The sequence below is a fragment of the Amblyomma mixtum genome, chromosome 4 (genome assembly GCF_055824585.1).
Source record: "Amblyomma mixtum isolate Tamu chromosome 4, ASM5582458v1, whole genome shotgun sequence".
NCBI classification, from domain to species: domain Eukaryota; kingdom Metazoa; phylum Arthropoda; class Arachnida; order Ixodida; family Ixodidae; genus Amblyomma; species Amblyomma mixtum.
Window position 1 is genome coordinate 153540742 of NC_143015.1, and position 25760 is coordinate 153566501.

Consider the following 25760-nt stretch of genomic DNA (forward strand, 5'->3'; position numbering starts at 1 on the left):
CTAATAGACTGAAAATGTCATTTGTGTCACCCCCCCCCAGTTTGCACGCTTCAGGTCGGCGATGATGTTGCCAAGATCATCACCGCATCGCCAGCCTTCAAGCTCAAGGATGTGGCTGAAAGTGAGTCTCCCTTCGTCTGTCCTCTTGTGCTTGCTTGCGCTCTTCTTTCTGGATGCAGAGTGCTCAGACACACAGTGTTCCGCCACACTTTGGAAACTGCTTTACGAATCCAAAGCAATGTTCAGTGTGAAATTGCAAATCTCGTTGGGCTCTTCCCGGGGGACATCATGTCATTCCGAGTTTCCAAGTAGAGGCATGTGACTGCTTGCCGGTGGTGTAGAAGCTCAACGTGCATGGTTGGTTGGCCCATGGTTGGCCCTTGGAGCAACATTGCTGCAAGAGTTCTGGTAGAAGCATAGCAGCAACATGAGATACGGCTCGGCTGTGTTTATTTGTGGCACACTAGATGGCACTGAGTTGCCCACCGTAAAGTGTTCATGCTTGTCACAACGAGGCAACAAATGGTGTAAACACGGGCACGGAGCTAGGATAGATAAGGGAGGCACTGAACGCTTAACTGTATGTTATTCAGACAGGGAGTACATAGCTTTGCAAAGTAACAGCGAACGCAGAAAATATACAAGCAAGCAAGGAACTGACATGAAGATTCCGCATAGTGTGAAGACTGCTGGCTACAGCCCCGATTTAGATACCCAGCCTCTTGATGTATTAATGTTGCAGGTGGCCGGCTGATGCAATTTTCGCCTTGTCATATACAGTTGAACCTCGATATAACGAAGTCCTACTTGGAGCCGAAAATTTCGTTACATCGCGAATTTCGTTACGTCGAGGTTCCCATGTTTCAGCTGTCAAAATAAAGTATAACTGGTTCAGGAACACTGCTTGTTGATGGGAACTTGTAAATCACTTATTGAGGAAATACGCAAGAAAATCGAGTAATAGTATCGCTAACAAGGGCACCGGATGTTTTTTTCTACATCAGGAGCATAATGAGCGATAGCAAACACCGCGACGGCATCATTTTTCTCCGTGTGCGCATAGCAAAAGAACGAGCGCAGCGCCTAGTACTGAAAGCCGCCACAAGATGTCGCTACTGGTATCATCATCATCAGCATTGAACATTTGCAGCCGGGGACGCATCAGAGAAAAATAAAGAAAAATGTTCGCATCGCTCACGCCGGCGCGGTTATACTCCGACGTAGCGCGTGCGCGTGCGGCAGGGCGACATCACGTCCGCGAAACAGCGGCGCCCGATCGCCAGCGTGTTCGGCGGCTACCGGCGCGCTCTGACGGCGCCTGGCGCGGAATGCAGCCGGCTGCATTTCGCACGGGCCACGCCGAGAGCGCGCCGAAGCCGCCCACCCAGAATGCACCGCGCGCGCCTCCCACGCCACGCCTCCCCTCTACCCCCTTCGCCACTCGCCTCCTCTGCCAGGGCACGTTTTTTTTTTTTTCGCCGCTCACCCGTTTTAAAGGTACGACCACACTAGCTCCACGAGTTTGTCAACACTGAAGACTTTTTTTTGTTGTTGTCTATGAGGACATCGCACGCAAAAAAAAAAAAAAAACGAACGGACGCTGCAAGAAAATTCCGGTTTGTGCCTTCACGTTCAGAGTCTACAGCTCGCCAGTGGCGTCATGGCGCGGCGCGTCTTGAAACTTCCATGCCGCGGGCTTTGTATGCGCACGACAGATGGCGCAGCGGTACGTTCTCGCAGATTCCCACACTGCCGGCAAAATTGGCGCGTAAAAGGGCAAATACAAACTGCGTTTCGTCTCTGCTAAAATTTTAGCTCTCATTCGATTGTCAAGGTAGCTCCTGGCACATGCATGCGATGCGCAAGGACTTCGTTACATCGAAAGTGCGGAGCAAAATTACTTCGTTAAATCGCGAAAAAAATACATGGTTTTCAATGGGGAAGTGATTGGGAAATGAAAAAAATGCGTTACATCACGAATTTCGTTACATTGAGGTTCGTTACATCGAGGTTCGACTGTAATATAAATAGCCTGATAATTTTATGAATAGTGTCTGCAATGCAGGGTGACAGTCGCATTTTTTTACAATGCGTTGTCAAATTTAAGCTAGCTCAGACACTCTCACCATCATTGATGGCTATCTGCTAATTCCGAAGTAAGCCTACTGTACAGCTGTTGCAGTCGAATTGGTGTTGGTCAAATGTTTAGGGTAATCCCCCAAGGTGGAGTAGATTCTAATAAGGGAGTAATTACTCATTGACGTCCACCCAAGCGCAGCCATACGGTTACAAAGGAAAGCTATACAGCTTTCTCAGAAACTTCGCAGTTAAAGAAAGATTCGTCCTGGTCCGGGGTTCGAACCCGGAACCACCGGTTCACCGGAGCAGTAGCTCTACCAATTGAGCTAACCGGGACGGCAAGCTTATGGTAGGGCGAGAGCGAATTGATCAATAACTCGAAGTGGGAACAGTGTTGGTGTACGTTTGAATTGGTGTACGTTTTCTCTGCTACGCACTGGTAAAGCAAAAGCAAGATTGCACGGGGGCTTATGTATGTGCCCCCTTTACATGTGGTTTGGCGTTCACATTACCTGGCCACATATACCAGTAGCGTGACATCTTCTTAACTAGAAATGTGCCAAGCGTTCCTTCGCTGCCGTGGTGTAGAGGCTGGGCAGTTTGTTTCCAGTGCGTCCCCCTTCTTCAAATATCCTCCGCACTTAGCACTCGCAGACTGTGCTTGCTCAAAGGGACACTACAACCCCATCCAGGGGCCGAATTACGGAACAACCAAATCACAAACCTGTTGCAAATGGATCAATTAGCAGCGCTCCTATCGGTTGATATGTCTGCCAGTCCATGCCGGCCAATAGGAATGGGGCTTCTTAACCGTTTTGTGACTGGTTTGAGATTGTGTTCATTTCGTAATTCAGTGCCAGTTCTCTGTAGCGAAAATCAAATGTTTGAGGGCTATGCTGATGTTTATCTGACAGGAAAAGAAGCATTGATTGCTTAGAAGATTGCATCCAAAAGCGGAACATTTGTTTGTTTTTTTTTCTATGTCACTTGATTCAAACTCGCGAAGTCGGTAAAAAAGGGGACTTGGGGATCAGCGATGAAAGTGAATGCTGGTGTGGTTGCCTCCAAGATCCGTGGTAGAAAAAATTGTTTTTAATTGTCATCGCAGTTGGCTGGTGAAAACAGCTAGTGTCTGCGATGCACGTATTTCATTTTTTGGCACTTCCAAACGCAGTAATCTAGTCTAGCGACAGAGGCCAACTTCAGTTTGTAATCAGTCTTTCTTGCCCCTTGACTGACCTTTCTGTATTCACAGATGTTGTGAACCTGAGCTCCGAGGTCAACAAGATCGCCACCTCGGCAGAGGAAGTAAAAAATGTCGTGGACAAGATTGAAAAATCCATCACCAGTATCAAACATTCCGTTGACGAGGCATACAAAAAATGCAAGGACAATCCACCCCCTGACCCTACGGTCTGCAATAAAATCGACGAACAGAAGAAAGGCCTGGACTTCGCATCTGTGTCCGTACGTACTTCCCCCATTTAAAGGAAGTGGGTTGGGTATGAAGCGTGTACTTCATATCGCAAGTCATTTGCAGCATTGTGAAGGCTGCACCGATCTGGACCAGTGAGAACGGCATGCGCTGCGAAATGTGTTCCTTCGTGCCCCTCACTGCAACTGGTGGCTCCATCTCTGGGAAGGAAAGAGCACCAGTGCCCAGACTCGACCGACTTGGCAGATGCCATGTTTTCCTGCCCAGTGCAGTGTTCGTGCCGACTTTCTGTGCTACTTTAACCAGTAAACGAAATGCTCGTGGCACTTTTGAAATCCCATCCCAAACTACCTTTTCAGTTACTGAAATAATATTTTGAAGAATGGTCGCAACACTGCTCAAATATTTCGGGGACTGTTTGTTGTTTTCCTTGACCCTGATTGGATGAGAGACCTCTACCTTTTACACTGCTGCGAACGACTTGAGAGGTGAAATATAGGGTTATTGTAACTGCTCTTGAAGAAATTAGATGTTGTGAAATTCATGAACCGCGACGCCTGTAGAAATTCTGAATTTCCGCACTGTACAGCTCTATAATGGAGGTGTGCACTGCAATGGTTTTCATGCAGTGAGTAATGTTCCGTGCCGCAGCGAAAAATTGTTTTACTTACACCCAGAAAAATCCCTATTTCGGGCAGTTTTTTTTTCCTGCACCAGTCTCGTAAGTCCTTGCAGTTTACTTCATGTTATTTTATGGTATTTTTTTTCTTAAATCCTTGCTGCTCGTCACGATTAACGAAGGACAGAGCGCAGGGATTTGCCAAGTACTGCTTGTTGTGCATGCTTGTCTTCTTTTCTGCGCCTCATCGCGTACTTCGAGAAGTTAAGACCTGCGAGAAAAGTTGGCTGCCATCAGCACCTGGGTCTATTTGAGGTTGTGGCACGGAACATTGTATCATAAAGCAGTTGTGGTCCCTAGCCAAATAAGAGAGACCGGAGGGGCATGTTCTTGTAGTGTGGAAATTCCCGCTGTTTTATTTTTATTGCGAAAGAGCTACTGCCAACTCCTCTTTATGTATTTCTTTCGAGATTAATTTTGACGCCGCCAACATCCGTTGTGCCGTATACTGTCGAGTGCCTGAACAGTAGCTGCACACATGCGCTTATCTGTCAATTGGACGTGCAAAAACATGGTCTTCTTCCGTGGCTTATTGCGGTGTTGAGGAGTGGGAGTGCGAAAGGAGGGACAGTTGGGTGAGAGCAGTAGTGTGTGTGTCTTCCTGTGCTTATCTCGGGGGAGTTATGGCTGTTTTACGGTCCGCCGTTGTTCCTCCGGTCTTGCACGGTGTTTGCCGTCCGCTGCCCCTCGACTCTGTCGACCATACATTTGCGGACGACTGAGGTTCTCGTCCGCAAGCACTGTGTGTGTTGTGTGCGTGCACATACACGTGAATTACTTTGTGGCAGCTTATACAAAGGTACAGCCGTAGGGGAGTTTTATTATTCTCGCCGGACACCGGGAGCTGTAGAATGTGCGCGAAGGTTTCGTGCGACATTCTTGGCCGAAGAGGATGCAAGGAATGTTTACAGTGCGTTCAGCTTGTTGTCGTTTGCGGGGGTGAGGTTGCTGAATGATGTTGCTGAACGGTAACTTGATGGCGTTGTAAAAAAGGAAAAAAAAAAAGTGTAAGGCTGTAAGTGGTCGTCTTTCTCCTGACCGATCCTTGCTTGTTCTTGCACAAATATCGCTCTTGACATGTTTTTCCACGTGCTTGCAGCAGCATTTGTAAAGCAGTGTAAAAATTCACTCGTTTGTAATGACTGGTCTCTGGCCACAAGTGAATGCTTGTGAATGAAAGAAGATGTGACTGTGATGTGAAAGAAAACTTTGATCCGATGTCCGAACAATTTTTTTTTAATCAGTCACCAGTGTTGAATGGGTCAGTCTATTTTTAGTACCACTGATTTGGTCACAAGTGTCCAGCGGTGCTTTTTTTGTTTGTTTGTTTCTTGAAATATGCTACCAGTCTGCTTCAGTTTTTAGGCGACTAGCTTTCTTATTCAAATGCAGTGCTCACTTGTTTTTATTTTTCTCATCGAAATAAGGGCTTAAGGTTAATCAGACATTGATTAATCTTGTATCGATGGCTTGGCAGTGAACGCCAGTGTTCAGTCAGTGTCTTCTAACTGCGCAAAATAATTGCTGTTGTTCCAGATTTAGTTAATGCTCAAGGAGGGTAAATCCTAAATGCATAGATTTGTTTAAATTCCTTGTTTTGAAAACTGTTGAGTGTGCTATGAATTTATTCAGTGTACTAGGACTAAACAAAAGAGAAAATATTCATGGAATTCGGTGATATTGGTTATGATTTATTGAAAGTGCAAATCTCTCACCAAGTTGTCGTTGGACCTTTGTCAGTCATGCTCCTGTCCTTTCTTTCAGGTGAATTTGGACAAAATCCGAAACGCCAAGCAGACACTCGATGACATCAAGCCCGCTGAACTCAAGGAGAAAATTGACGAGGTGTGTGCTTTGGTTTGACGGAAAGTGCGTGGGGTGACTTTTTTTTTCAGTCTCTCTGTTCAGATCTAGGGGCTGACCAGTACGCAAATCACTGCCAAAGCGAAAGTGCGCACATGGTTACGAACATAGAAAACGAAGGAAGAGCAAGACGGCAACAGTGCTACTGCGTTTGAGACCAATTTTGCTGTGCAAAGGTTTTGCGTGCCCCCCCCCCCCCCCCCCCCCCCTTTTTTTTTCCAAAGAACTACGCACAAGACTTGCAATTAAGGCCAGTACAGACATAAGCCTGGAGACCCGCCTTCATCATTGCTGCGCCAACTGCATGCTTCAGATGCGTGAATGCGAAGCAGCAATAGCATGCGATCTTTCTGTTGCTGAAAAAAAAAAAAAAAGGCCGCCACTGTCTGGAAGACGATGAAGTAACGAGCATTAGCTGTTTGGTTTACTAGAATTGGCCTGGCGTCATACTCGCATAGTTCCACCTCTGTCCACCATATTGGACTGTTATGTCATCATTGGCACGCGGCAGGTGGTTGTTTCTACAATGCTATTGCAGATGGCGCTGCAAGTCTCAATGCAGGGTGTGCTGTTTTCTAGTTGCTGCCACAGATGGCGCTGTGATCTCGGGGTGGTAGCAGACCCCATGAAATCTCGAAATGTGATGAGTGAGAGCTAGCGCTGTTAAAATGAGTTGGGTGTTAGGGAAAGTGGCGGGAGACCATTTTCATGTGCAATAACACCAAGCTGTCCGTGCACGCTTGTAGGATTACTGCCATTAATTTACGGCATGGATGCTGCTGAGGATGTCGAGGGTGCCTGCCGTACTTTGATAGGTCAAAATGAATGCGCCTAATTGTTCTTTGCATGTCTGCGGCGCATACGCCTGGCAGGTGCCCATGAGGGCTTTGGTTATGCATGCGCCACATTGCCATCCTGGAGGAGGTACGCTAAACCGAAACCAAACGAAGCAAGCGTTCCAGAAACGTTATTCGCTCGAGACGAATACTTGGAGATGCCGGATACAAATCATTCAGATCAAATCGAATACTTTGCTCTTGGGCCGAATGTTTGAAATTCTCACCTGTTTTCACGCCCCTACTTCTGATACGTTAAAAGCGGTAGTTCAAAGCCGAGAACAGCTCTTGAGCAATTCAGAAGAGTTGTGTGTGTCCGCACGTCATTGCGATGAAGTAAAATTTTTTAGTAAAAGCTTGCTCTTTGTGTCCGGTATTCATCTGAAGTGTAGGGAGAGAAATTGACGCAGACAAATCTGCAAGTGATCTTGAGCTGAGGTTGCTTCAACTTGGAAAACACAAAGTTTCAGATATGTGCTACTCCTGAGTCTGGAGCTTGTTACAAACGTGTGAAATCTTGTTTTTCATTCCTTGACGTTGCAACAGAATTCAGCCCAACTTGTAACATAAGGAACGGTAGTGGTCCAGCACACTATCGAATTCGTTTAAAGAACGATGTGATCTTGGTTGAATGACACTTCATGGTATTATATTGGTAAGAATGTACTTTTCCACAGAATCAATAAAATATGGCCTCTGCTTGTTGCATAAATATGTTAATACGAGGCCAAAGACTTGCCAAAAATAGCGCCGCATGGCTAGCTGCAAATACTTAAAGTGCTTTCATCATATTGGTGGTTGTTGTGTATATACTGGAAACTTCGTTCTTTTTGTTTCCTCCATAGGCATTGGACACTGAGAAGAGGAAGGCTGACATCATGGACAAAGTGAAGACTGCCACAGACAGTGAGTTAACTCATTGTGGGGTGTTCTTGGGGTGGAAATACGTCTTCTCTACTTTTTTGCGGCTGACAGGTCAAACTGCCTACCCCTATCCGTGATTGTAAACGCTACCGAGCGCAGGCCGACCACACCGGGCCTTGCTTTTGGGAGCAGAGGAGAGCACAAGCCGACGCTAAAGGCGTTTATTGCTGCTGCGTCAGTGACTCCGGCTGGCAACAAAATACACTTAGGAATTGAGGACGTTTCACTCGTAGGAATTGAGGACGTTTCACTCGTCAGTAGCGTCATGAGCGAGTGTTTGCTTATGCTAGGGCAGGGGAGACGTTCGGAGGCTGGACGGGATGAGGTGTTGAGATACGTTTCCATGAGGCTTCGTGCCACTGGTGGAGAGTGGAGAATGGGGCTGTGGTGAAATGTCCGCATGTGATAACTGCTCAAGCACGAAGACTTGGAAACCTGTTCCCCTAGCACCATCATGCACACCAGTCATGCACTGTCGATGCAGGCACCCTAACTAGGGTAGCTTCTGCAACGACTTTTCTGACGTGCCCTAAATAGTGAGTAACTGTGAGAGGTAACTGTTTACTACAACGAGGGGACTGTATTCTGCTGTGTAGGAAGAGAGGGCATGTTTCAGCCCTGTAGAAATGGTAGTGCACACTTTTGTTCCCCTTTTCTGAAGTGGCAACTTTAAAACCCTATAGCACAAGTTCTATGATAGAGAGGGTGATAATTTTGCCCTTGTTGCGTTCCTTGATGTCAAGATATACCACTGGCATGCATTTTTAGCAAGTTCTCTGCAGAAAAATTTCTTAAAAGCTCTCGACAAAAAACTTTCATAACATATTACTTAAGTACACAAGGACTTGTTTATGTGACATTAAATGAGAAATTTAGAATCGACACACAAAAGTAGATGCTCCCTGAAGATTTCATCACTATGACTTAGTCAATAAAAATGACTTGTCTCTCAATAAGTGTGTTAATCCGGCAACTGCTAGGTCTTTTCTACTTTTAACTCGTTCAGTTCTAGTGTCAACATTGTTGGTTATCCTGAGCATTATTGCTGATCAGATGTTGCTGATCGAACTTGTTTTGTTGATGTGATATTGTAAAAACACTTTATCCACTGATTGAAACTGACCTGTTACTGTGATTGGTAACATGTGGAAAGGCGATAAGTGATCTGAGCAACTCATTTGGCTCTTGCCGCAGGAACTTCTTTCAACATAATTCTTTTCAATAGTGCTACACTTTCGTTCAGTATGTACGTCAACGTCGTATTTGTAAATCACGCGGCTTTTGTTCTGTTCTGTTAGCATATACACAGCGTGGCAATTTGCATTAATGCACTAAATAATAAAGCCTGCCCTCACCTTGCCTCTTCCCCCACCCCTTGTCTTTTCTCTTTTTTTCTGCAGAAATTCGTGCCAAACTGAACGATGTCGAGCAAACGCTTGCTGACATGAGCAGCAAGTTCAACCTGCCGCTCCTTCCCCAGGGTGGGGGTGCCCTGAATGTCAGCCCAATCCAGAGCCGCTTCGAGGAGGCCAGTCCGTACATCACGTACTACGGCTACGGCACTCTCGCCATAGCGTGCGTGCTCGCGGTCGTGCTCGCCTGCTACATCCTGGGTCTGACCTGGGGCGGCTGTGGCTCGCGGGAGGGCTCCTGCAACCGGAAGACCGGCGGCAGCTGCCTCACAACCGGCGCCGTCATCTTCATCCTGGCGTTCTTCATCCCCATGGTCCTGTCGACGGTGATCCTGGCCGTGGGCATCGCGGGGCAGCGGGGCGTCTGCGACGTGGCTCGAAACCCCGGTGGCCCGGAGTCGAAGCAGCTGGTCGGCGTGGCCTTCCGAGTGGCCGGCAAGGAGTTGCCGTTCAACCTGAGCGAAGCGGCCGTCGAGGAGGCCCTGGGGCGCTTCAGCGAGTGCCGCAACAAGTCGTACAGCCTGTTCCAGCTGCTCGGCAAGGAGCTGGTGATGAACCTGACGCGCCAGGCAGCCGGAGATCAGGCGGCGAGGGACTCGGCCGAGTGGCTCTGGGGCAAGGGGGACGTCGCCAACATCGACATCGAGGAAGGCATGAAGGAGTTCGACGCGATGGTCGGCGACATCAAGGTCGACAGCATCGTCCAGCCGGAAATCAGCAACAAGATCAAGGAGCTCAAAGGCGTCAACATTAACACACGAGATCTTGAAGATTTGAAGGATAAGGTGGGTGGCTGGAGTTCTCTGTTTGAAGGGTCCAAGGGAGATTGGGATGATGTGTTCTCGAAACATTTACATATCTCCTTTGCTATCGTTTTCGGATTAGGAAAACAGTTGGGCGTGACTCGGTTTTGCTTGCAGACCCTCAAACTCAAAATTGGCCGCACGCGGCTGTGAGCGCCTTCATTGTTTGCTGCGTTTTTTTTTTTTTTCCGCTCTGCGGACGATAATTTCCGGCTCAGTTTAGTGGCAGCAGTATGGAACATAGTTGTGGTGTGGCTTTGACATTGGCTTCGTATGGGTTCGTTGTGTTCTCGGTGCAGCATGCCATCCAGAGGCAGGGGCCTGTTGGGGAAACTTGGCGGCAATGTGTTTGAAATCAGAGCTGCCTGCTTCTCGCCGATCTCGGCACTGTTCACTGTTGTTTATGTAGGTTTAAACTACCAGAACTACTATGCCCCCAGCATTGGTGTAGCTAGTAAGAGATAAACCTTCCCTGTTTTCGAAATTGTGTGTTTTTATTTTTTATTTTATTTTGGATATACCAGTTAACCTGGCATACCCCATTCAGGGGCAAAACACAACCTGAACTCTGGGTTGTTGCGTAGTTGGTGCCAATAGCATTTGTCATATTGCGAGTTTGTTGCCAGATATGTTCCAGAGTGGTACTGCTTTGGGCGATTCCCTAACACACTCACCTTGTTGCAGTTCTTGCACCAGAATTTGGGAGGAAATGCACTGTGTCGTTTCCTATTTAGCTCTGGCACTGTAATCTTCTGGAGCCAAATTAAAGCATTTTTCACGGTTGAAATGATTCTCCGGATTAAAAATTGACCTGCCATTTGGCCCATGGCCTAGCATAGTGTTCAGCTTTCAGTGAGTAGTGCCCTAATTTACTGGTGTTTCATCCGTGTTGTTACCGCCAATTATTTGCTACGTGAAGTCCTGTTCTACTCTTCTGTCCATTGTTGAATGAGTTTAATGAATCTGTCAGTTAACCAACTGATCATTTCATCATTCAGTCATTTAAGGCCGATTCACACGACGGACCGTTCGCCCGCGGCCCGCGCACTACGTGTGCATACGTCAGCACTTTGAGAGGCGCGCTGGATGCATGGATGGATGGCGGCCGACAGCGCGCCCCTCAAAGTGCTGACGTATGCACACGTAGTGCGCGGGCCGCGGGCGAACGGTCCGTCGTGTGAATCGGCCTTTAAGGGGGGGACACTGGTCTTGAAAAGAAAATTTTATCAATTTAATCATAGTTATGAAATTTTCAGGGCACGTATTTTTGTGCGCTGATTCTAGATATGTCATTTAATTTCATGTAAAACAATTCCTTGAGCACTTATGCACTTTTTATGCAAGTATTTTGCGGAGAGTTTTGAAGAAAATTTGCTGCAGGAAACTCTCTGAAATGTATGCCATTGGGTTCTCTTGACACCAAGGAATACAATAAGGGTAAAATGATCATCCTTGCTCTCATAGAACTTGAGTAATAGGGTACTGAAGCTGCAACTTCAGACACAGGAATAGTCGCCGACTGTTTATTCGGACCTCACGGGGACCGCGGAAATGTCCGAATAAACAGGTGTCCGAAAAAACAAATTCAGAAAAAAAAAGAGAAAGAAATCGTTTATTTACAGTAAAAACTCGTTAATTCGACACTGACGGGACCGCGAAAAATTGTCGAATTATCCGAATGTCGAATTATCGAATGAACAACAAAAAACAATGTTTGCCGCAACAGGACGTATACCTTTATTTGGCAAGGAAATCTGTAATCACCGTCTGCTTTTTCGAGCGAATTTGAGCGACTACGATAGCTCTAACAGCTGCCAGGTGCTCCGCGGCACACGCGCCGTCAGGGATTTGTTCACAGAAGTCCTCCCGCACGGACAAGGCTTCTGCGGCTTCTTTCACCGTGCACTTCGGCATTTGGGACAACTGCTCACAATCGTAAATCGTCGTCGTTGTCAGCGCCTGTCACTTTAATTATTTCATCCTCGGTCAGCTGACAGGACACAAAGGCGAGGCGCGCAGGCCCTGCGCGCTATCCACCCGAAAGCAGCGCGGGGAGGAGGTGGGGAGGAGGTGAAGAGAGCGCGGCTCCCCGCTTATCTGTTTTTTCAGCCAGGGGCCGCGGGGACGGCGTTGTTGCTGGGACGCGCGTCTTATCTTTTCTCTTTATCTTTCCTCTGATCTTTTAACTCTCCTCTATCTGCACATGGCAGCGGTGGTGGCCAACACCCTCTGGTGGCTCGGCTGAGCCAGTAGGCAATCCCTTGCAATTTCCTTTCACCCTTCTCTCAGTCGCAACAAAACAGCAACAACAAGCAGCGCAGTAAACACGCTGACAAAGCGCGCATTTACCAAAAAAGGCGCCGTAAATAACCGCGATCGTAGCGACTGCTGCGACCATAGAGTTTCTTACTACTACCTAGAGGGAAAGCTGGCGGCGCTGCACTTCAGCTAACATGGACGCTCAAAGCATCATGGGGTGGTGAGCTACTTGTTGCGGCACAGTCGTAGTTTTTCGGGAACACGGAGTGGCAGTACTAAGGCGTTTCATTCCGAAAACGTAGTTCGTGTGTGCGCAGACGACTTTCGCGCGAACGCAGTGTGCAAAAGCCATAGTAGTGAAGACGCGACGACACACGACGCCAATAAAAGGTTTTACTCTTCCGAAATGCCATTAAAAAACCTCTTAAATTATCTAAACAACAACATTTTTTTTTAAAACATATTTACTTTTAAAAGTGCGCCTGTTAATTACGAAATATTAGTTTTTTTAGTGTTCATCACTTGGCCAATAGGAAAGCTAGTCATGTCTTATTTTAGGCAAACTTTGCACTTAAATGCTTTTCTGCTCGTTTGTTGCAATCATTAGACAAGATATTGAATGTTAGGACGTTTTTAGCTATCAAACAACTTTATTTTTTTAATAATTTTTGGCCAAAAGTTAGTTCCGCAACAAGTAGCTCACCGCCCCATGATGCTTTGAGCGCCCATGGTGGCTGAGGTGGTCACGTGGGGTCTCCATGCAAACTCCCATAGACGGCTTGCCAGCTTTCCCTCTAGGTAATAGTAAGAAACTCTATGGCTGCGACACAACAAAGCACAAAAAAAAAGACGCCAGCCGCTTCGGCCGCCGCTAACTCGCTTCCTCGGATGGATGGATGATATGACCATACGGATGGCCTATCAGCAGTACAGTAGCGCCGCTCATGGCAGTGTTTTTTTCTTTTTGCTCTCGGCAAACCGGCTTGGCGGGCTGCGGAGTGAAGTCGAATTAACCGACGCACGGCAAAATTTGTTAGAATTAACGAGAGTTTCGCCCCATAGACTCCTATGTATAATTGTAGGGCCCTCGCGCGCGCGTCGAATTATCCGATTTTCCGAATTAACGGGGGTCGAATTAACGAGCTTACATGCACTGGCTGATCCCGGGCTGGCGTTGCATATGTCTCCTCGCCCAACGCCGCCTCTCCTCCTCTTCTCCGCTCCTTCTTTCACCACCTCCTCTACTTGCCTCCTCCCCCACATCGTTTCGAGAGCCGTCGGGCCTCATCGCATCTGCACCGCTGCGTGCTACCACGGCGCTCTCGCGGACTTGCTGCCGCCGGCCTGGTGTTGCATAAGTCAATGCTCACGCGCGCTTCAACGAAACATCTTGATACTGCTACTCGGGGTTTAACAGACCCCTTTCGATGACAAAACGCCGGCTGTAAGCCGCCCTAGGCTAATATCGCATCTCCAGCGCTGCGTCGTGCTACCACGGCGCTCTTGCGGGCTTGCTGCCGGATAAACAAACAAAGCGGCTCCTGGATTGCCTTGAGATGGCTTACTAAGCTGCGGCCGGAACTGGTGTGGCGCGCCACCATGCGGCGCGCTACCGAACCACGCGGAAACGATGATGATGAGCGGGAATTTGCAGTAGCGCCACCTCGCGGGGCAGCAAGGAGGCTCAGTTCAAAACAAAAATGGCGTTGAGCGAAGTGAACCGCGCCTCGGTGAGCGTCGGTGCGGCAAGTGCTGCCGGTCGAGTTGGCTCAAGGAGTGTCCGAAAAATCAAACGAGAGGCTGCAAGATGTCCGAACTTTCGGCAGTTGTTATACATTACGGTCTATGGGGAGAGTGGCGGTGCCACGAAGCAGTCTGAATAATCGAGCATGTCCGAATTTTTGGAGTCCGAAAAATCAGTCGGCGACTGTACACATTTTACTTCTCATTTCTGAAGCGACAACTTCAAAACTCTATAACTTAAGTTCTATGATAGGCAGGAAGACAATTTCACTCTTATTGTATTCCTTGGTGTCAAGAGAACCCAATGGCATACATTTCTGCGAGTTTCCCGCAGTAAATTTTCTTCAAAACTCTCTGCAAAATACTAGCATAAAAAGTGCATAAGTGCTCAAGGAATTGTTTTACATGAAATTAAATGACATATTTAGAATCAGCACACAAAAATACACATGTCCTGAAGATTTCGTAACTGTGACTTCATTAATAAAAATTTTTTTTTCAAGACCAGGGTCCCCCCTTAACTAAACTGTTTTTGCAGCACCAAGATGAGTAATATATGTGCCCATCTATTTTCCTTAGGTCAACAAAAGCCACCTCAACTTTAACTTGACGGAGGTCTTAAAGAAGATGAACAGCTTCAAGTCTGACAAGTCTCCAGATGTAAGCTTTAGTTTGTTTTTGTTTGTTTGGGAAACTTGCGCAGTTCTTTAGTAGCTTGCATTTATGAATTGAGAGAAACAAAGGCCAAGATAGAATGAGCCTTGGTTTTGTTCTGAAAATCAAGCGAACTATCATTACGAGAAGAAATCTTGGGTCAAGGTGGCGAAGGATTTAATCTTTCATTTGTACTGTCCAGCATTTGTTGCTTCGGTGCCGGCGCCGGAATGTGGTGAGAGATGTTGTAGGTACAGTTGTACGTCGCTGTAGTGCTTGCGGCTGTAGCTGCAGGCTTTGTGCTGACCGTAGTGTTGTGCCCTGATCCCGCTCCTGGACAGCCGAGTAGCCATCATTTCAGATATGCTAAAGCACTTATTGCATTTACACATATGTAATGCGACCACAAATATGTAACGTGAGGACGCAGTTTGAGACCTTTGCGAAAATGGATTTCTGTGATACGAATCTTACAGGGTCGCGAAAGAAATCTTACCTGAAATTTCATATCATCCAAAACTAGCAAGATCTGTATGCAGAGACATGCGAGATACATTCACACAGATCTGTTTACTACTGACAAGATTTGTTTATGGCCGCATGGCCACAACTCACTACTCGCGGCGCCTACAGCTTGACTGGCGATCGCAGCGTCGATGTGTGGGGAGCGCATAGTGTTCAGGGGTACGGTCGGGGCTCATGCAGTAATATTGTCCGCAGTGGTGTGTGAGAGGGTTCAGAAAATCCGAAACTCCGCACACTGTACACAACGTGCTTCGGCTAAGGAATTTGATGAATTGTCAGCCATGGGCATGTCATCGAGATTGTATTGTATTACGATTATAACGCGATATTGGCGCATTCAGGCCAACTAGAGCCGTGGGCTCGGGAAAAACTTGAGAGACGGCACGAAAGCACACCGAAGCACCCTTGGATACGTGTCTGGTTCGACTACCTCTCGTTATCAGACAAGCAGACTTTCACTAGTACCTCATTTTTAAGACTTTAAACAGCGGGCAGCACAATAAAGCGAATACCTGCGACACTCTTTTGCGTTGCTCAGCCCCTACCTGGCTTTTACTGAACCATTCAGATGCATGGGTATCGATGAAGCGAGTGTCGGCAGCTTCTTCGCTGAAAAATGGAGCTTCACTCATAGAATAGATAGGAAGTCACAGATGTATCCTCAGTGCTTTTTGCCATTGGCTGGTCTTGCGAGCAACCTCCTGATGATGGGCACATTTTTCTGCTAGCCCGGAACCTGAGCAACGTGATGAATGAGTTGCAGTGGTTCGGCCGCCCTCAGCTCATTGTGGGAGGCCATTTTGTGGCGTGTCACCACGAATTATCGCCACATGCGGTTAGCGCTTAAACGTGCCAGACTTAGAGTGCTTTGCATCTGTGCCTTCTCGGATAGTCGCAAAACCACAGCTCTGATGATTGGCATCTTTGTGCCCGTGTGTTTGCTTTGTGTTATTGCGCTCTCAGTGGCAAAATCAAAAATGCCAGAAGGTTGTGTGCGCATGGCTTGCACACATAGTTGATGCACCTGTTAGACTGCACACTAATTCTACTCTTCTCCGTGTGCACCGAAGGTGAAAGAGATCCTGGACAATGTGACTGCTGAACTCAACAACCTTGGCGGCTTTGTCAAGGACCTCGAGGAACAAAAGGTAAGGTGGCTTGTTCTGAGCTTGGGACACCAGCGAGGCCACACGCTGCGAATGTTGAGAGGTAAAGAAACATTGAGCTCAAACCTGTGGCCCTGTGTAGGCTCTTGTGTGGATGAGTAGTGGGCCATGGGATGAAGGGGGTGAACTTCAGTGTTTTTGTTACTAACAACTCAAGAGCAAAGCGGCAAACACCCTTCAAAGCAGGCCCTCCAGTCATTGGCCTCTGCTGTTTGCCACTACGTCGCAGTTATCTCTCAGCGTGACATTGGAGGTGGCTGGCAGATGCCTCTGCGAAATGGGGCTAACCACGACATCATGGGAGTCGGCCGACACCCTTTGGTTGGAGGGCCTGCTTTGAGGGGTGATTGCTGCTTGGTCCTTAAAGGGGTGGAGACACCAAATTTTGAAGCTATAGAAAGTCTGCTATAGGATTCCTATGTATGCAAGGGCACTCACAGCCAGGTGTTGGACGCAACAAACGTTTAAAAAATATTTTAATTCGGTTCCAAAGATTACCTAAATGCTCACTCTCACGATCTAGACCCATCGCTAGCGCCATCAACCATGACGTCACAAGGGGTGTAGAAAAATTAAAGTTTTAGTGACGTCATACCAAAATACAGTGACGTACGATGAGCGGGGCACAGCCGCGTGAGTGCAGTCGACGCACCAGCGAGCCGCGTTTGCTGCTAACCGCCACTCGCTCGGTTTGCGGCGCGCCGTTGCGAACAGCGTCGCAACGTCCGATTGCAGCTCGTTGCCTGCGTACGGCCTGCTAGATGTCAACGGCGGGCCGCTCGCGTCAACAACGACGGGAAGCGGCAGCCAATGCGACCGCGGAGAGCGGCAGCGTCATAGGGCGCACTCCTTGGAGCCGGGCGGTCTGCGCCAGTCTTCGTGCCGAACGCCGGCATCTGAAGAACGCGATAGTATTGTTTGTTCACGTTCATAGCAAACCCTGAGATATATGCATATCAAAAATGCATCGTTTCTGACGATCGTTGGCAAATACCGAGTTCCTGGTAGAAGTGATGACTGCGATGCAAGTAAATTTCATCAGCCGGTTTTGTGCTGCTGCTACCTGGTGCGGTTCGCCTGCCGTCTGCTAGCTCTGTTGCTGAAGACGTCGTGGAAATCGAACATATCTTTTATTATGGGACGAGTTCACAGTAAAGGGGTGCCGAGCGGAGCACGTTTCTGAGCGCTGGCCAGTCCCGAAGCGCCCTCAGCTGCGGAGTCGATATGCGAAAGCAGCTAGGCCTAGCGACGACTAGGGCAGTCTGGGACCAGCGCGCAGGTCGTCGGCCGGCGTTGCCGCAGGCAGTGTCGCTGCCGAAAGATCCACTTTTAGCACAGTCATGCTGTCGTATCTCGAATCTAGAAAGCATCCTTTCTGGTAGCATGGCTGTTTTGTATTTTCTTGTGCGGACGTGAAGTCCGAGTCTGCCGGCCGGTAGGTCAGCCTGGATACCGTCTGCCGACGTCATAAAAGCGAGCTAAAGAGTGTTCTTGACGTAAATAATAAACCATGGTACAAGAAATGTGAAAAAAGTGTCATTTTTGAGGATCGCTGACCAATACTGAGCTGCTAGTAGAGGTAACAACTGTGATATGAGCAAATTTCTCACAACCGCGCCTAGCAGCTGCCGCTGGCGCGACGTTGGGGTCCGGCTCGCCTGGCGCCCGCTAGCTCCGCTGCCGAAGGCGTCGAGGAGATTGACCATACTATTATTTTATTGTGAAATGATTCTGTTAACACTACAGCTATTTGTGAAAAGTAGGCCTTTTATTATAGCGCAGGCGACTTCCGAAGCGCCGGCCGCTTGCTAAACAGGCTATAGGCCTAGCGACGACCACGGCAGCCAGGCAGCAGCAGAGCTCGTCGCCCGGAGCGCCCGCGAGCGGTGCCGTTGCCGAAAGCTCCCAACATAAGCAGGCATGCTTTGTCGCTGCTCGAGTATAGCTGGCAGTTCTGATAACAAGGCGATCTTGTCTTTTCTTGTGATATTTGTACACTATCCCAAGCAGCGCTCAGGTACTGCTGCACGGCAGCGAAGTGTGACACCGGTTGTGGGCGCAGCTTGGGTAGAGCGGCGCAGCGATGCTTACTGGCATTTTGCAAAGTGTTTCGCATCCTCACGCGAACCCGCGAAGGCGATATTAGCGTGCGAACAAAAAAAAAAGTCGATGTCCTCACTCATTGGAATCAGATCTGTCAGAATCTGTTTTCATGCGCTGGTCAGCACGTGTGTGGGAAAGCAGACGATGCAGCAGTAGGTGCGTCACAACTTTTGTGGGCCCACGTGACCAAGCGAAGCAGTTGATCTTCCCCCTCTGTGACGTCACTGTACAACTCAGCATTCCGAAACCGAAACCGAAAATCGTTCACCTAAAAATGCTATAATAAATTATTCACTGTGAATATATGAATATTTGAGTGTGTATCATGCTTCCTGAAGCCATAAGAAACGTTTGAAACTAAGAAAGCGCGAACCACAAATGTGGTGTCTCCACCCCTTTAAGCTGTATCCAACTGTAGTGGTTCCTACACAATAGAAATGTAAAAGAACTGCAGGTTCCTTAAAGGTGCAGTGAAGAGGATTCTGAACATGTCTTTTTGTCGCGGGAACTCGATCCACACGTTCCTAGCATTCTTAGAAACAGTGACTTATTGCCCTGTGTGGCCGATTTCCCCAATTAAAATGAATTAACGTCCGGCTCCCGCCTTTTTTTTTTTTTAATTCTGCCTCGTACGGTGGGCGGAGTCGACCAACTCGTGGAGCGCCTTTCACCCAGTCCCGTGGAGGCTTTACTTTCGCTTTATTTTGTTTTTTAGGTTTCCATGAATAAATAGTTTCATTCGCAGATAATATAGCCGCAAAATAAGCCCGAAGAAATAAAAATACGCGCGGACTATTTGCTACTACGGGCTACTACGTATTACTCCGCCGATGGCAGAGCGGCAAGCCGCCACGGGACTGGGTGAAAGGCGCTCCACGCGTTGGTCGACTCCGCCCACCGTACGAGGCAGAATTTAAAAAAAAAGGCGGGAGCCGGATGTTAATTCAATTTAATTGGGGAAATCGGCCACACAGGGCAGTAAATCGCAGTTTTTGAGAAAGCTCAGAACGTGTAGATCGAGTTCCCGCGGCAAAAAGACAAGTTCAGATTCCTCTTCAGTGCACCTTTAAGAAAGTTGTGATTATAGGGAATGTGCACTGCTCAGGTGTCACAGCAGTTGTTCCATTCAGTGACTAAAAACTGCTGCCGTGAGCCGCTTGGGCCGCACAAACGTGAGCGCACATTCTGAACGATTAGATTCCCTCGTTTGGCTGATAGCGTTCATTGCCTGGCATATCTCAACGTAGCACGGATAGCTGACGAACGCCACTTGCGGCTTCATGCCGATAAGTGCACCAAGGTGGCATGCACTCGCTAGACTGAGTTTTACAGCGCTGCCATCGACATGGCCAACTTCAGCGCAGGTTCGCTATTGCCTGACTGAAAGTAGTGAAATTATGACAATTTTCGAATGTCTAGCAATGGTAAAACTTGCACACAAATACTGTTGGGACTAGCTTTTGCTGTGAACAGTCCTCCTGCATCTCTGGTAGCTGGCCCTCTCGAATTCGGTTTGGATGAGCAGGTCCGGAAAGGCCGTTCAGGCAATATCACGAGGCATTGTTATCTATCCGCGTGCATAAACGAAAGCTGTTCCCATTTTTGCGGTCTGCGTTGCGTGTGATATGCTGAGCATTATACAGGGCCAGACATTTTTTCATTTGAGCACTGTAGTACGTATGCTTAGTGCAGCTGGTATTTTCCATTCACTTTGCACTACTGTGGGTCTACTTTTCCTACCTGCTCGAAAGGGTGTCTTACTGATAGAGCACTTATGCTCGTCTTCTCCCCCTGAAGCAAGCGCTGTTGCCGTCAATCGACCAAGTGGAGAAGCTACTCAAGATTGATAACAAGACTCTGAACGTGAGTACTCTCTTGCAGTGGTATAAATCCTAACCTTTAGTAAAGCGTAAGCTCTGTACACATGTTTCACGTGCATACAAATGGTATAATTATGCGCAGAATGACTCTAGAAATGAATGACATCTTCTTTCAAGCCGTTTCGACCACCGGTTTTGTAAAAAAAGGAAAAGAATTTGTACATATTTGTGTAATAACTTCTTACAAAAGACCTCAAATGTGGTATGTACCTGTCCGTACCTCCATCTTTTCAGTGCCTAAAAAAAAAATTTTGCATTAGAGTTGGAAATTGCTTCAGTGAGTATTATGAGGCACCTGACTAAAGGAAAAGGCTCAAAAGTGCGAGAATTTTTCAGTATTTATATTTATTTTTTTTCCCCACCAAACTGGGCTGCGTCGAACTGTGCACCTACGCTTGTGAAAACACATGCAGCACTAAAGAGGCCTATTAGCGGAAGCTAAGAACACGCTGAATAGTTTGTTTGATAGGTCAGTAGTATTCAGTGTGCAGAAATGCGGTATGTAGGCACACTGTTGACCATTTGTCGGCACTTGAAGTGAGTGGGATCACATGTTTATCAGTTTATCCGTGTTTAACGTCCCAAAGCAACTTGGGCTATGAGGGACGCCGTAGTGAAGGGCTCCGGAAATTTCGACCACCTGGGGTTCTTTAACGTGCACTGACATCGCACAGTACACGGGGCTCTAGAATTTCGCCTCCATCAAAATTCGACCGCCGTGGCCGGGATCCATAGAGTTTCTTACTATATTACCTAGAGGGAAAGCTGGCAGCGCTGCACTTCAGCCACCATGGACGCCCAAAGCATCATGGGGCGGTGAGCTACTTGTTGCGGAACAGTCGCAGTTTTTCTGGAACACGGAGTGGCACTACTGAGATGTTTCATTCCGAAAACGCTGTTCGTGTGCGCGCAGACGACTTTCGCGTGAATGCAGTGTGTAAAAACCATAGTAGTGAAACCGCAACGACACACGACGCCAATAAAAGGTTTCACTTTTCCGAAATGCCATTAAAAAACCTCTTATAGTATTTAAGCAACAACATCTTTTTTGAAAACATATTTACTTTTAAAAGTGCGCCTGTTAATTACGAAATATTAGTTTTTATAGTGTTCACTACTTGGCCAATAGGAGAGCGAGTCGTCTGTTTTTTTGGGCAAACTTTGCACTTAAATGCTCTTCTGCTCGCTTGTTGCAATCATTAGACAAGATATTGATAGTTATGACGTTTGTAGTTATCAAACAGCTTTATCTTTCTATTATTTTTTGGCCAGAAGTTGCAGTTCCGCAACCAGTAGCTCACCGCCCCATGATGCTTTGAGCGCCCATGGTGGCTGAAGCGGTCTCGAGGGGTCGCCATGCAAACTCCCATAGACGGGCTGCCAGCTTTCCCTCTAGGTAATAGTAAGAAACTCTATGGCCGGGATCGAAACCCCGTCTTTTGGGTCAGCAGCCGAGTTCCATAACCACTGAGCCACCGCGGCGGCATATGCCAAGAACATACGGGGCTTGTCCAGCGAAGGCATGCAGTTGAAGGGTTCTTCTTTGCATTACCACCTTACTTTTTTGGTCGGTGACCTTAGTGGCATTCAGCTGCGGAGCAGAAGTGTGTGTATTCGATCACACCCAGGGTAGCCGCAGTTTTGTGGAGGCGAAATGCGGACATACCCATGTGAGTAGATTCTCACAGGCTGTAAAGACCATGGGGTGGTCGAAGCTAGTCTGGCAGACCCTTTGCTACAGCATGTCTCGTAGCCCACAGTTCCTGCTGTGGCATGCGAAAATCTGTCAGTCAGTCAGTCTATCACTCGACGTTTTTTGCTTCAGGTGTATGCACTTGCGCTGATCGACGAAGCCAAGCGACAGCTGCAGGAGGACGTCGATAGAACTGTCGCGACAGCCAAGACGTACAAGGACAAGTTTCTTGATTTGGTCCAGCAGTACCTGAACCACACCAGAAAAGGGGTGAGCACATGTTCACTCACCCACCGTTTGGCTTGTGATAGCCTTTGTTCATTGCCTGCCAGCAGTTCCAACTTAATCTGTACGGCACGGTCCAGTGTGTTAGAGAAGGCCTGTTCAGCGCTTAAGGGGGACCCTGGTCTTGAAAAAAAAATTTTTATTAATGAAGTCACAGTTATGAAATCTTCAGGGAATTTGTATTTTTGTGTGCTGATTCTAAGTATGTCATTTGATTTCATGTAAAACAATTCCTTGAGCACTTATGCAATTTTTAAGCTAGCATTTTGCGGAGAGTTTTGAAGAATATTTGTTGCGGGAAACTCGCTGAAATGTATGCCATTGGGTTCTCTTGACACCAAGGAATACAATAAGGATGAAATTGTCTTCCTGCCTATCATAGAACTTAAGTTATAGAGTTTTGAAGTTGTCGCTTCAGAAATGAGAAGTAAAATGTGTATTCCTGTGTCTGAAGTTGCAGCTTCAGCACCCTATTACTCAAGTTCTATGATGGCCAGGATGATAGTTTTACCCTTATTGCATTCCTTGGTGTCAAGAGAGCCCAATGGCATACACTTCAGCGAGTTTCCTGCAGCAAATTTTCTTCAAAACTCTCCGCAAAATACTTGCATAAAAAGTGCATAAGTGCTCAAAAAATTGTTTTACACGAAATTAAATGACATGTCTAGAATCAGCGCACAAAAATACATGTTCCCTGAAAATGTCATAACTGTGACTAAACTAATAAAATTTTCTTTTCAAGACCTTAACTGTATGGCACAGTCCAGTGTGTTAGAGAAGGCCTGTTCAGCGCTTAAACTGCAGGCAACGTTAAGTTCAGAAATTAAATGTTGACTATCACCAAGCAGGTTTTGTAGTGAAGAACCAGTGACATTGTTGGGATAGCGTCTTGCTTTGCTTCGGCATCGGCGCAGATGATGCGAATATCGGGCTTCTTCTGATCGAATTGGGCAAGTACCCCAAACTAGTGTGGTATAAACAATATAAAACAATACTGCTGACCAAATGCCAATTCTGTTGTGTTTGGGGCATGATAGCCTTAGTTGCCGATGCGCCATAAAACTCAACACAGGACAATTATGAGCGAATTTTGAGCTCATTTAAGGGGGGACGAGGGTCTTAAAACTGACTTTTTTATTTGTGGCTAGAATCTCATGAAATTTTGCACACGTGTGTTTTTCTCTTCTGATTTCAAAAATGTAGCCATAATTGAGCTGGTGGTCTTAGATCAAGAGTTATCTTGTGACGGAACAGCGCAAAACACCAGGACAAGAGACAAGCGCTGTCTCTTGTCCTGGTGTTTTGCGCTGTTCCGTCACAAATGAATAACCAACATGCCCAAGCTGCTGTCCTGGCGAAGAGTTATCTTGAATTCTAGAGTGTAATTAGGTAATTTCTTACGCATCTTTAATGAACTTTCCCATTGCATTTTGTTGCTTTTAGTTGCATGAATTGATAGCCAGCAAATTCCCATACCCGATGACATTCTTACTTTTTTTGTTTAGGCCACGTATAAATAGCAATTTACAATTAGCTTAACGAGTTGCAGTGTAAAATATTGCGACCTTTTACTCTCGACATAGCATATCAGGTTGACATGGCTTTAGAGAAAAACGAAGAATGTCACCGGGTTTGGGAACTCTCTGGCTATCAATTCATGTAAATAAAAGCAACAAAGTGCAATGAGAAAGTTCATTAAATCTGTATAAGAAAGTACCTAATTATGTTCTAGACTTTGTGAGTTCTAAGACCACCAGCTCAATTGTGATTACATATTTGGAATCAGAAGAGAAAAACACATCAGTGTGCAATATTTCATGATATTCTAGCCGTAAATAAAAAAGTTAGTTTTAAGACCCCTGTCCCCCCTTAACTCATAGCTTTAGCTGAGGGAAACATTTTGTGGTGGGTATAAAATTGTAGAATGCACTGCATTCATATGTATGCGGTGTAACCCCCAGCACGCAGACTCAGCATGCAAAATTCTGATGCTACAAATGGCAGCAGCAGATCGATCGAAGGGGATGAAGGAAAGGGTTGAGTGTCTCAACCTGCCATAACTTCAGAAATTTTAAATTATTGAAATATTTTTCGATATAAAATGTATATTTCTCTTCAGAATTCAGATTCATCGCTTTACTGATGGAAATATTTTTTTCAACAGCAACTTTCCAGCCATCCTACATCCTACAGTATAGGATTCTAGGCGAATTTGCTACCTGTTAATCGCTGTAAAGCCTCAAACATTTGGCATCGACTGTAAAAATCATGTTTCTCATCACGCGCGGTCGTTTTCTTGTGACAGTGCACAAAAGTTATTCGTTTTTCTTGCGGAATCTTAAAGGTGCACTGAAGAGGATTCTGAACATGTCTATTTGCCGCGGGAACTCGATCCACACGTTCCTAGCATTCTTAGAAACAGTGACTTATTGCCCTGTGTGGCCGATTTCCCCAATTAAAACGAATTAACGTCCGGCTCCCGCCTTTTTTTTTTTAATTCTGCCTCGTACGGTGGGCGGAGTCGACCAATGCGTGGAGCACCTTTCACCCAGTCCCATGGAGGCTTTGCTTTCGCTTTATTTTGTTTTTTAGGTTTCCATGAATGAATATAGTTTCATTCGCAGATAATATAGCCGCAAAAGAAGCCCGAAGAAATAAAAATACGCGTGGACTATTTGCTACTACGGACTACTACGTATTACTCCGCCGATGGCAGAGCGGCAAGCCGCTACGGGACTCGGTGAAAGGCGCTCCACGCATTGGTCGACTCCGCCCACCGTACGAGGCAGAATTAAAAAAAAAAAGGCGGGAGCCGGACGTTAATTCGATTTAATTACGGAAATCGGCCACACAGTGCAGTAAATCGCAGTTTCTAAGAATGCTTGGAACGTGTAAATCGAGTTCCCGCGGCAAAAAGACAAGTTCAGATTCCTCTTCAGGGCACCTTTAATGTGGTCGGTGGGGTCAAGTCTGAAAATGGCGTCCAGAGAAGACTGGCCGATCTTTCTGAACACGCACCATGCCCAAAAATAAATGCGCACGCACCACAATCCCTGCACGGGAGAGTTTAGAGCCTCTTGAACCTGAAACAGTGGGCGCAGTCTTTTGCACGATAAACTTTTACGAGTTACTGCTCAAAAAAAGTTGTTTTCTGCGTGTAGCACGCTAGGTATTGTTGCGGGAAAGAATATATTTACAGATATTTACAAATAGACAAGAACAGCTGCGAGCGGCACCGAGAACACAGTCCGAACTTCGTTGTCGTCTTCTACTCTTCGCACTCGTGCCATCACTCTTTGTCGTCATCGTCTACCCGCTTCAGTATATATGGGTTAAGAGCCAATGGGGATATTCAAAATTCCGCAAGTGCGCTTTCCCACATAACTATGTTGTCCCAAACAAGATGGCCGACTTCGCTATA

The 25760-nt window shown here is 46.9% G+C and overlaps 1 protein-coding gene across 1 annotated transcript in view; it reads left to right on the forward strand.

Annotated features, from left to right (window-relative positions):
• The window catches only part of LOC149348837 (prominin-1-A-like), a 65331-nt gene that overhangs the window by 23521 nt on the left and 16050 nt on the right, over positions 1-25760 (forward strand). The window contains exons 8-16 of the mRNA XM_089588390.1: positions 41-121; positions 3335-3546; positions 5958-6038; positions 7738-7798; positions 9217-10013; positions 14613-14693; positions 16283-16360; positions 20279-20344; positions 22187-22324. Coding sequence (XP_089444516.1) covers positions 41-121; positions 3335-3546; positions 5958-6038; positions 7738-7798; positions 9217-10013; positions 14613-14693; positions 16283-16360; positions 20279-20344; positions 22187-22324 — 1595 coding nt within the window. The remainder of the gene's footprint in view (positions 1-40; positions 122-3334; positions 3547-5957; positions 6039-7737; positions 7799-9216; positions 10014-14612; positions 14694-16282; positions 16361-20278; positions 20345-22186; positions 22325-25760) is intronic.